Source organism: Macaca mulatta, chromosome 7, assembly GCF_049350105.2.
Source record: "Macaca mulatta isolate MMU2019108-1 chromosome 7, T2T-MMU8v2.0, whole genome shotgun sequence".
NCBI classification, from domain to species: domain Eukaryota; kingdom Metazoa; phylum Chordata; class Mammalia; order Primates; family Cercopithecidae; genus Macaca; species Macaca mulatta.
This window is the reverse complement of record NC_133412.1, coordinates 9,959,834-9,972,468: the sequence shown is the minus strand read 5'-3', so window position 1 is coordinate 9,972,468 and position 12,635 is coordinate 9,959,834. Positions and strand designations below refer to the sequence as shown.

The 12,635-nt window shown below is 40.1% G+C and overlaps 1 protein-coding gene across 2 annotated transcripts in view; it reads left to right on the top strand.

The window, feature by feature from the left end:
- The window catches only part of FMN1 (formin 1), a 378,430-nt gene extending 366,558 nt beyond the window's left edge, over positions 1-11,872 (top strand). For both annotated transcript variants that reach the window (XM_015141784.3, XM_015141787.3), the window contains 2 exons: positions 8,705-8,789; positions 11,286-11,872. In XM_015141784.3, coding sequence (XP_014997270.3) covers positions 8,705-8,789; positions 11,286-11,330 — 130 coding nt within the window. In that variant the 3' untranslated portion in view covers positions 11,331-11,872. The remainder of the gene's footprint in view (positions 1-8,704; positions 8,790-11,285) is intronic.
- Positions 11,873-12,635: the final 763 nt, after the last annotated feature.

Sequence of the window (12,635 nt, the reverse complement as noted above, 5' to 3'; positions counted from 1 at the left end):
ACATGCATGTCTTCATTATCAGGATTGGAAATGTCTTCCAAAGACTAATGCATTTCAATTAAATTTGGAAATTTATGACACAGGGCTGATTTCAGTTTTCAAACTGTCTCCCAGACTACTCTCCCTAAATGAGGAAATGAACGCGATGCTGTTACCTTTCACTCTGCACCTAAATCGCTAGGTCGGCCCTGGGTGTTATGTCTACTAAGTGCAGAGTGATTGGCTTTAACTGATCATGCATTCCAGGGCAAGTCCAGGGCTCCCCAACTTCAACTCCCCTGTGGCCCAGGGGAGAAGCTCTGCAAACGGAAGAGGCCTTTGTTCTGCAATTAATCATTTGAAGTCAAAGTATGTTTGGGTACTACAAGTGATAGCTCACAAAAGCTATGAAGTGGCTGATCTGTGTAGCTGGTGAAATGCAGTCTCTAAGAGAAGTTTTTTACTTTTAAATAGGAAAATATCTTAGGAATAGAGTAGGGAAAATTGTCAGATTTAGATTTGACAAAGTACACAATTGGACAAAATAGAAGTAATATGCTAATTTATCATGGAATTTTGTTTTGTTTTGTTTTAAGAGACAAGGTCTCACTCTTTTGCCCAGGCTAGAATGCAGTGGTGTCATCATAGTAACCTCCAATTCCTGGGATCAAGTGATCCTCCTGCGTCAGCCTCCTGACTAGTTAGGACTACAGGTACACATCATCATGCCCAACTCATTTTTTTAAAAAGCATTTTTTAGTACAGAGGTCTTGCTATATTGCCCAGGCTGGCCTTGAACTCCTAGCCTCAAGCAGTCCTCCTGCCTCAGCCTCCCAAAGCACTGGAATTGCGGGTGTGAGCCACCACGCCCAACTGGAATAACTTTTAAAGGCTAAATTCTGGTGTGTTAGGAGCTAAGCCTAAGATTACTTTGTACTCATATTCTTTCTTTCCTGCTGGTCTGTTTTATCATGGCTGCTAGTGAAACTGACCTGGGAGGCACAGGCAGTGGTTGGTGCCAGAGTGGTCAGAGCCAAAGGTCAGATGGGAGAGTGTGTCTGTGTAAGTATGTGGCCCTGTTGGCCTGCCTGGGATACATGAACTTGGGGTTATCGTTTATGGCTCTTTTCTCTTAGTTTTATTTTTCTACCCTTTGAAAACATTCCACATAGGCTAGTCAGTGATGTTTTCATCAGCTGCTGCAGCAAGGAAAAAGCTTCCCTTTAAATTGAGAAGTCAATGAGTTTGGTTTTTTTTTTATTTCTTATTAACAGTAGAGAGTGACTTTACTTATTTCATTGACTTTTATAGCAATTAACCATGTGCGATAGTTATGTCAGGAATTCGGAAATGCCTCATGAGTGAATGTTGTCAAGAAGGATAGAAATGAGAGTGGTCCTCACAGCCCTGGTCAGGGCTCTGTGATCGCACTTATTTAGAACCAAAGTTGGACATTAGTCCCTTTTTGCCTGGAGAAGCAATTTGTCTCTGTGGACTGGAGTCCGTACCTTGTGTAGACTCGAGGAGTATCAAAAGACCTGAACAAACTATGTAGAGTGGACAGAACCTTACTTCTGATGTTCAGGCTACCACGCAGTGGTTGGAGGGATGGCTGGACTTAGCCATATCCCTCTGAAAGCATATTTAAAACAGCCCTTACGGTGTTAATACCATCTATGCTTCAGGTAAGCCTAATGAGGAAAAGATCAAAATGTTGCCCTCAGTCTTCTCTATTCAAAGTGCCATAAACCATGTGATATTGAGCTTTCTGAGGCAAGAAAGCCATTTCCACGATGCCCCGAAGTCTATGTGCTATTCCCTGTATCTTGGCCTGATGTGACTTAGTTCAAAGCTGCAAGGAGATCATGGCAAAGGAGTGAATATTCACTCCTTGTTGTATTTCATCCTTGAAGCTCTTTATACCCCTTTTCTGACTTTTTCTTCTGAAGGGAGACCGTAGGAATGTCATTATTTGGTCATAGAAGCTGTCCCTGGTAATGACTGGTAAGGCAAAGCTATGTTGGGTAGTCAGACCGGTGAGTCATTTATTTTACAGGTGTGATCTTCAGTGAGGGCCAATACCTTTTCTGTACCAAGGAAACCTTATTCACCATTCCAAAGGACCACAGGCCAGAATTGACTGAGCCAGTTGCAAAAATGTATTTTTTGCATGTTCCTTTGTTTATCATGTTACTCCATGTATTTTTGAACAGTCATGAGCATGAAGAGCTCTTGCATTTATTAGAGAGATTCTGAACTCCTGTCTTTACATTTAGTGGTGCAGCACTTGGACCTTCAGTTTTTTTCATCCTTTTTTTTAGGGAACGTGGACATTCCCTGTGGCATACTGACTTAAAGGCACATTACCTGTTGGTGCACATATGCCTCTAGCCTGTAGAAAGCCCACAGTATGCCATAGGCTCTCCCAAAAGATGAGGCTGTAACAGTGCAGAGCCTAAATCTCTAAAAAGAAAGGCATGCTACTTTTTGAACATAGTTCACCTAGCTGCCTGTAACCCCTGTTCCCTGATGAGTTGAAGAAAAAAAAAATGATTTTGTAGTGGTTCTAATGTGAAAGCAAAGGTTACAGTCAACTTCTTTTTTTTTTTTTTTTTTTTTTTTTAATTTTTTTAGACAGAGTCTCACTCTGTCACCCAGGCTGGAGTGCAGTGGCACAATCTCAGCTCACTGCAAGCTCCACCTCCCGGGTTCACGCCGTTCTCCTGCCTCAGCCCCCCAAGTAGCTGGGACTACAGGCACCCACCACCACACCCGGCTAATTTTTTGTATTTTTAGTAGAGACGGGGATTTACTGTATTAGCCAGGATGGTCTCAATCTCCTGATCTCGTGATCCGCCCATCTCGGCCTCCCAAAGTGCTGGGATTACAGGCGTGAGCCACTGTGTCTGACCAGGTTATAATCAACTACAGAGGCAAGAGTAGGCAAGAACATCTGAGGACATGACTCACTTTCTCATCTCATACTTGTGTCTTTCCTCAGTAGTTGGCAGCACTTGGTATTTACCGGGGCTCCCAGTAACTCCTTAGGGAGCATATGCATGATAGAAGGAGGAAAAGATTAAGTTTTCAAAAATTTTACTGAGACATTTATGAATTGAGAATATGTGTGTTCTTTCTCTGACATGTTTGTATGTTTTTTTCCTATATTTCCAAATTATTTTGTAAGGATTGCCATATAACCTTTATTTATTTTTTTATTTTTATCAATACAGGAGGTACATGAATTTGTACAGGTTTGTTACACGGATATATTTCATAGTGGCAGGGTTTGGGCTTCTAGTGTATCCATCACCTGAAGAGTGAACCTTGTACCCAAAAGGTTATTTGTTGACCCTTACTGTCTTCCCACTCTCCTCCCTTTCTAATAATCCCCAGTGTCTGTTATTTCCCTCTATATGTCCATGTGTAACCACTGTTTAGCTCCCACTTACAAGTGAGACCATGCAGTATTTGATTTTCTCTTTCTGAGTTATTTCACTTAGGATAATGGTCTGAAGCTCCATCTATGTTGCTGCCATGGACATGATTTCATTCTTTTTATGACTGCATAGTATTTCATGGTGTAGGTGATCCACATTTTCTTTGTCCAGTCACCTACCGATGGACATTAGAGCCGACATCTAGGCCAGAAACAAAAATAAGTCCACAAACAGTGAGGAGGTTGAGCATGGATGCCGCTAGAAAATGTCTAACCAGCAAATTTTCTTTGATTAAATGCAAAAAGCCCTTACCTCGTAAGTGGGAGAGAGAAATTCCAGACTTGGGACAAAGTTACATGACCTCCCTGAGTCCTAGTCTCCTTGTGGGCAAAGTAATGTGGATACTTTTCAGTATCTTGGAATCTATACATAAGATGACATGTGTAAATATTTAGCACATTTGGGTGGCCTTGAGCATCTTTTCTTTTTCCTTATTAAAGACTCAGTCAGCTAATCAGTAACTGGAACTATACTTCTAAATGTTTTTATAGTTTTTTCCCAAGGATAAATGCAAAAAGCAATCATTTTATAACTCTTGAGTATTTACTAAACATTTAAACTGTTTAAGGCAGAAAAACAAAAGTTATCAATGCATGTCATTTGTCACATAGATGCTAAGAACTGACTTGTGCATGGTACAGTGCTGGGTAAAGGAACAAGGAGAGGTCCCAAATATGGATAAGTCCTGCTCATTGTCCTCAAGTCATTCCAATGGTTTAAGAAAAATAAGACACCTACTCAGTTCTAAGATGAAATGCCTTAAGTACCTTAAGAGAGGCACAAAGTGCTTTGTCACTTAAGAAAAGAGCAATTACTTCTGGCTAAGAGAGATGAAGGAAGCTTTCGTGACTTTGACACTTAAGCTGTAAACAGAAGCATGGGAAGAATTTGAATGCATGGAAATGACTCAGACAGTCATTGGGGGAACAGTAAAAGCAAGATGCAAAGGTGAGAAAAAGCCATGTGCAAAGAATGTAAGGCGTTTGGGTGGGTCATGGAACACATGGAGTGAGGTGAAGGAAAAGAGACTTGATCAGTAACCACATATAGTACTTTCTTTAATTTTTATAGCAACACTGTTATTAGGTGTGGTATTATTCACACTTTTAAGAGATGAGGAAGTTGAGGTTCAGGGGATTACGTGACTTCTCCAAAGATACTCAGCTAATTAAACCGGCCTACTATGAATACAATAGATCTGGGTCTGAAGAGGTAAGATAGACAAGTAAACTAGGTTTATAACGGGGAGATTGGATTGCCAATCCAAAATCATAAGATTTTGGATCCTATGATATAGTCCAGGAATTGGCAAACTGCAGCCTCTGAGCCAGATCTGGCCCACTACCAGTATTTGTCAATAAAATCTGTTAGAACAGGGCATTGCCTGGTTGTTGATGTATTTGTCTGATGGCTACTTTCACACTGCAACAGCAGAATTAATTTATTGTCCAGTGCACAAGTAAGAATATTGAATTCATTGTCACTAACCTGTGCCTGTGGGTGGGGAGATGCGATTACTAAAACTGTGTTTTAAGCAAATTGTATAACATTAGCTAGATAAAGAGCTAAGCTACTCAGCCACTTACAGATGCCAACAAGTATGTGATTAATATTAAGCAAGGTATTTTTTATTTGAAGCATGGAAGAAAAAGCATATTTTTTAAATGTCTCAGTTGATCTTTAAGTATTTACTATTTTGAAGATTTTTTTTTGAAGAAATTTTAAAAATAAAAATACAAAAGAACATATCACACCCATGTTCCCACTACCTAGAATTATAACTATTAACATTCATCATATATTCTTTAAGATTTTACATTTAAAAGTGAAGTATTACAGATAAAATGAAATTCTACTTGGCATGTTATTGTCGGTGTCATTCTCTTCCCAGATCTTTCTAGCAATAACCTCTGTCATGAAATTATTGAGTATCTTTCTAGTCTATTTTGAATACTTTTATATGTGTGTATCCGTATATAAATACAGATAGATGTTTGTATGTATGGGTTCAATTTAAAATTATACGCACAATGTAGCATACTGCCTGCAAAGTAGCAATAGCAGCTTACATTTATTCGCTATTACCACCTGCCGGGAGCTGCACTGCTGTTACAGGACCCCACCACTTTGGCTCAGGGGTTTCCTCACTGTGGTTGCCAGAAAGATGTTACAGGAAAGCAGTCTCGATTCAGACCCCAAAGAGAGGGTTCTTGGATCTCACACAAGAAAGAATACAGAGCGAGTCCGTAGAGTACAGGGAAGGCAAGTTTATCAGGAAAGCAAAGGAATAAAAGAATGGCTACTCCATAGGCAGAGCACCCTGCGAGCTGTTGGCTGCCCACTTTTATGGTTATTTTTTGATGATATGCTAAATAAGAGATAGATTATTCATGCCTCCCCTTTTTAAGATCATGTAGGGTAACTTCCTGACTGTTGCCATGACATTTGTAAACTGTCTTAGCACTAATGGGAGTGTAGCAGTAAGGATGACCAGAGGTCACTACGTGGCCATCTTGGTTTTGGCCAGTTTGGGCCAACTTCTTTACTGCAACCTATTTTATCAGCAAGGTCTTCATGACCTGTGTCTTGTGCTGACCTCCTGTCTCTTCCTGTGACTTAGAATGCCTTAGCCATCTGGGAATGTAGCCCACTAGGTTTCAGCCTCATTTTACCCAGCTTCTGTTCAAGATGGAGTTGGTCTGGTTCACATGCTTCTGACACTGTCTCAGTCCTCTCATTGATCCTATGTAGCATGCAGTATTGCTGTCAAGTATTTTTTAAGAAATAAGGCACACAGAGAGTTCTCTTCTGTAGAGTCACACAGTTAATAAGTGATAGGGCTGAGAATTAATTCTGCAGTCAGGCTTTGGAGCCTGAGCTCTTGACCATCATCATAGATGGCCTGTTCACTGTGTCACTGCAGGATTCTTCACTCTCTCAGTATCATGTCTCTGATACCTGTGCTGGTTGAATTCATAGATCTAGTTCATTCCTTCTCACTGTTTTACCCTATTCTGTTGAATGAATACTGTACATAAGCAGCATTGCACATTGCATGGTGGTTAAGACCTATGAAATGGGAATAGTCAAAGTTCCTGTCTCACAGAGTTGTTGTGAAAATTAAGTTTAATTCAAATACAGTAGATAGAACAGCACCTGGTACAGATTAAGTACCCAGTAAATGTTGCTATTTGCTCTTGTCATATATCTATTACCCATTGAAACTATTCATTAGGATGTCTGCAGTTTTTCATGATTGCGTATATTGCCACAGTGAAAGCTCTGTGTCTGTTTGTTATTCTTTTTGGTATCTCCCTACAAGAAAACTTGACGGCTTGTAGAGTGTACGTGCTTCCAGTTTTACTTGATATTGCCAAACCCCGCTACACCAATTTCTTCTCCCTAGTGTACTGTGTGGCACCTCCCATTCCCCTGCATCCTCACAAACAGTTAATATTGTCTAAATATTTACGTTTGCCAACCTGATGGGTAAGAAATACTATCATGCTGAATTAATGAATTTTTAATAAATTTTCTTGAGATAGAATTTACATATTGCAAAATTCACCCTTTTAAAGTGTACAATTCAGTACACATTAGTATCACTTCACTACACAGTGGTTTTTAGTATGTTCACAAGGGTGTGCAACCATTACCTCTATCTGATTTTAGAGGAAATCGTCGACTGGTTAGCAATAACTCCCCATTTTCCCCTGCATGGGTAAACCCATGGTTTTGCTAATCTACTTTCTGTATGGATTTGCCTATTCTGAACACTTCATATAAATGGAGTCATGTGTTTTTGTGATTGGCTTCTTTCACTTAGCACAACGTTTTTGAGGTACATCCATGTCATAGCATGTATCAGCAAATTCATTCCTTTTTATGGCTCAATAATATTCCATTGTATGGATATACCGCATTTCATTTATCCATCAGGTGATGGAAATTTGGTTGCTTCTACTCTTGACTATCACAAATAATGGTTCTATAAACATTCATATGCAAATTTTTATATAGACATCTTTTCAATTTTCTTAGTCATACATATATTTATGTACCTAGCAGTGGAATTGCTGGGTCATATGGTAATTCTGTGCCTAACATTTTGGAAAACGGCCAGACTGTTTTCCAAAGCAACAGTGTAATTCTACAATCACATCGGTGTATGAGGGTTCCAATGTCTTCACGTCTTCATCTCTAGTATTTGTTACTGTCTTTCTTTCTGATTCTAGCCATCCTAGTGGATGTGAAGTGGTATCCCATTGTGGTTTTGATTTGTGTTTCCTGATTACCAGTGACGTTGAGCATCTTTTGTACGTGCTTATTGACCATGTGTATGTCAGCTTTGGAGAAATGTCTATTCCAATCCCTTGTCCATTTTTAGAGGAGGGGGTATAATTTGTCTTCTTATTTGAATTGTAGGAGTTCTTTATGTGTTCCGGACACAAGTCTCTATCAGGTATATGATTTAAAAATATTTTTCCCATTCTGGAGGCGGAGGTTGCAGTGAGCCAAGATCACACCTCTGCATTGCAACCTGGGCGACAGAGCAAGACTCCATCTCAAAAAAAAATATATATATATATATTTTTTAAAAAGTATATATTTATATATATTATAAATATATTATTATATATTATATATAAATAAGTATATGTATATATTATATATAATATATTAAGTTTATGTATTATGTATTATATATAATGTATAAATATATTTTTCAAATGGGAAAAAGATAACCTACAGAATGAAAAAGATATATATTTATATATTTTTTCCCATTCTGTAGGTTATCACATCTTAATTGATGTGAAATGGTGAATTTTAATATTTGTGGTTTCACATTTCGTCAGAACTTCATTCTTCAAAATCATCTCATTATCTGCTAAGTGGATCACAAGCCAGATAACACTGAAGTAAATCGTGCTCTGTGCAGTGGTGTTCCACCCGTCAGAAACTACCACATTGTTCACAGAAACAGTCTTCAGCTGGTGGAGAAAATTCAGTTTTGATAAAGCAGAGAAACCTTCACACCTAATTAGGGTTTGAATTTAATAACAAAAAGCATTGAAAAAACATTTCAGTATTTTCAAATTGCTGATGGATTAATTCAAAAGCATTTGGGTTTATGTTTAACCTGCCTTAACTCTTTCTTCTTTCCTTTTCCCTCTTCCTTTCTTTTCCCTGTCTCCCCTGTCTTTTCCCTATTTCTATTTCAGATTGAAAATGGCTCAGGAATCCGTCAGCAAGTTGACTTCAGAGAAGAAAGTGGAGACAAAGAAAATCAATCCCACTGCTAGCCTGGTGAGATATATTTTTCAACATAACCTAACGATTGTCATGAAAATTGAGTTGCACCCAGGAAGGGCTAAAACTCAGAGAAGAAACGTAGTATCCAGAGTCTCAGTTCCCATCCCAGAGTAGCATATGGTTTAAAAAAAAAAGAAAAAAAAAAGGTATGTGTGGGTGGAGGTACAAAACATAGCTTTATATGTTTTTCCTGTAAACTCAACATAGGTCATTTCTGATAAACCAAATTTAGTCAGTTGCCATTTCACATCCTTCCACACCCTACGCACAGTACAATCACCCTTATCTCAAAGTATCTTTCTCTCAAAATGTTTAAATATACTCATTCTCTTCATTTGCTTTTCCCCATCAAAGAAAGAGGCAGGGATTCTCCTATTGATAGTTGGGAAATTTGAAGTGCGGAAAGATACAGGCTCCCCAGAGTCACTTGGCAAGTGGATAACAAAAACCAGGACCAGATTCTGGGTCTCCTGACATCGCTCCCTGCGCTGGAAAGCAGCAGTCTCCCCAGACTTCCTAGATTTGAAACTGTATTGTCCTCCAAAGTCCAGTTTTCAATAGAGATCACAGTGAATCTCCACCTAGGTGTTACAGACAATAGTCAGAGGAGCTACATGGTTAAGATCCCAGGATGTTGAGAATGAAATGGCCTGGGTTCAGAGCACAGCTCTGCCACTTACATAGTTGTAAAACCTTAGTCAAGTTACTTTCTTTCTTTCTTTTCCATGAAAAGAGCATATTACTTTTCCTTTGGGGTTATTTTGAGAAAACTGAGAAAAGACGTGTAAAATGTCTAACACACAATAAGAGCTCAATAAATATTAGTTGTTTTTCTTGTTGCTGTGAATTGCAGCTGCTTTGGTTGACCCTGCAATGGGGAATGGCGATGAGTGGGGAATGGCGATGAGTGGGAAGTGGAAGTATCACCCTTCTGTCTCGGATTTTTCAAACCCTACTCTCTCTGGACCCTGATGTCCCACAACTACTTACTTTATCCTTTTAGATTGTTAGTACTTTTTTGCTGGATGCTTCAAATCCTTTGAAAATCTAAGTGGGATCTAAGTTATAAAGTGAGATTATTTCTGTTGATTGACCATGATGTTTCTCCCAGCAACCCCATGAGCAGCTAAATGAATGTTGCATGAGGCTGATGAATGAGAAATGGAGAAGTCCGGGCTGCACAGCCTGGCTGGTAAAGCGATGGTCGAGTACATGGTCCCTACCTAACCGGACATGTCCTCTGTGCCCATTTAATGGGATATTTAGGACATTCATTTGTATGATTTTCACTGGCAGTCAGCTGAACCCTGATTTTTATCTTCCTCCTCCATGAGCCTCTCCCTCTTCCTCCAGACCTTTTATTTGGGCTTCTATCCAGACTTTTACAGCCAAGCCTGTTCCCCCAAGGCAGAGAGAATGGGGTCAGCCATGTAGACAAAAACGGTGGGTTTACGACCTCCCCTGTGAACAAGCTCCCAGTTGTGATCCTGGGCTTGTGGCGGTTGCTTATTTTATTGTCTGTATGGGTGGGTGGAAATTAGAGAAGAGCTTGTAAGCTGATTCCTGATTAAATTTCCCAAGTTAGGGATGGAGTCCAAATTTAGGATGGGTGTCGACAAATCATCAACTTAAGTTTATATCTAGGCCAATTTAGTAATTCACTGCAGCATCATACCTCCTAGCTCATCAGCAGCCAAGGATCCATTCTCAAAGGCTTCTCTCTCTGCATCTGCTCATTCTCCCTTTTCCACTTTAGCCTTCTATTTGCCCTTCTCTAAGAGCAGATACACTATCCTTACCATACTCATGTGTTTACTTCCCTAATGTCACAGATACCATGAGGGTCCGTGTTTCTGTGTAGTGTGCTCCTGTTTATTTTTACATCTTCCCAGCAGATGTCCATGTTCTTCCCTTTAGAAGGCAGTCCCTGAGGAGGAAGCTCAGCGAATGAAGAGCATAACATCCATGGCAAATCGGGAACTTCTGCCATTCTGCAGAGACTAAATCTGGTCATCCCCCGTTTTGCATGGCTTTTCTTGAGTTCTGCCAAGTTGATCATTGGCAGATACATTGAACTTGGAAACAGTAATTTTTTTCATATCTTCTTGAGCATTCTCTTAATTCCATCAGTGGGCCAGAGGTGGGGACGGAAGGGGTCCTTGAGTAACACTACAAAGTTAGGGTCTTTGTCACAAAAGAAGAGAACAGAAAAGACCACCCTGGCACGGTAGAGGCCCGTGTTTTAGATGGATGTAGTTAGTAGATTGGCTGGTTATTGATTTCTTGTTTGTTTGTTTTCTGGTGAGTAAGGGTGATAGGTAGGGAGGGGCAGATAACTAAGAGCTTAGGGAAAGAGCAGTGGAGGTCCTCTCATTTCTAGGCCGTTTGGCACAATTCCGGAAACTCAGCATTCTAGACCAGAATTTGAGAAATGTATCAAAACTTGAGAAAGATGAAAGAAATGATACATTCATTTTTCTTCCTTAACAGAAAGAAAGACTGCGTCAGAAGGAAGCCAGTGTGACCACCAACTAAGAGGAAGACGCATGGAAATGATGGCGCTGGAGATGGAGGACTGACCTTGCACGCATACTCTTTGTGACCACAGGGTTGCAGGACGTTCTTGAAAGATGTGTCACTAAATGTTTGTTTTGCTCATCTCTTTCTGAGGTCATCTGCAGAGAGTGCCCCATGCCTTCTTTAAGAAGTCTCACATTCAGCCACAGGAACAATGGAAAACTATTTAAGGGAACATTGCAGAAATATTTGATGACTGTTTCTTGTCGAAGCCCAAAGTCCACTCTGTTGTAAGACCAGAAGAAATACCACAGTTTTCCCAAAATTTTTTTAAGAGCTGAGATTTCCAGCTTTATAACCAAAGCTTGATATAGGTCACATTGTCACAGAGGAGAGAAAGGAGCATTGAGGACAGTTACCTTGGGAGAGTTCAAAGTCTTTGTCATTACACGCTGCTGTTTTGATTATTGGTCTTAGTTTTGATCCTGTTGCAGCAAAATCCTGCAGCATCTTTCTCTCCAATGTTGCAACTCACCAAAACTATTTTTGAAGAGGTCCAAGAACACGTATTTTCCAGACTAGAAAAACGATTTTTTGTTGTTATGGTTTACGTAATGAAAAAGAGAAAAAACAGAATCGTACCTGGGTGGAGAGAGGGAGACATATAGCCATAAACTTCATCCTGGAGAACAAGTTACCATGCAAGGAGTCGACGTCAGTTATTAAGTGAGGCCCATTCTTGTTTTTACATCAGTCCTTAGTGGTTTTCTGGGCCAGCAGAAATTCTGCATCCCAGCTCCCTGGAGAAACTGTAATACCTGAGCAAGCATAGCCTTGGGGTCAGAGAACCTGCTTGGACAAGAGACCCAGCGGCAGAGCACCTTTCGCATTTTGGACCGTTCATGAATGGGCGATGTGTTGACATGCAGCTGAGTTCTACGTCATGTCCTGTGACTTTACAGCTGCACCCCCCGCCCGACCGTCCCCAGGAGGCAGTTTCCAGACAGGAGAGCAAATGCAACTCACAGCCCCCGCTCATGACCTTGGCTGATAGGCATGTGAAGTAGGGTGAAGCAGGACTCTTTAATGTCAAAAAAAAAAAAAGGGCAGAAAAAAGATTCCTTACATCAAAATGAAAAGGAGGTAATTACATTAATAGAAATCTTCAGGTGGAATGTTATTCATAGGCAGCTTTTTCTGACCCTGGCTCTTGAGTCACATAAGGAAACCACCTTGGACCTCTCTGATACTTTTGTCCTTAATCCACCTCTGAATTTATCTTGTGACGGGTGAAGAAAGAGGTGAGGGGTGAAGAAAGAGGAC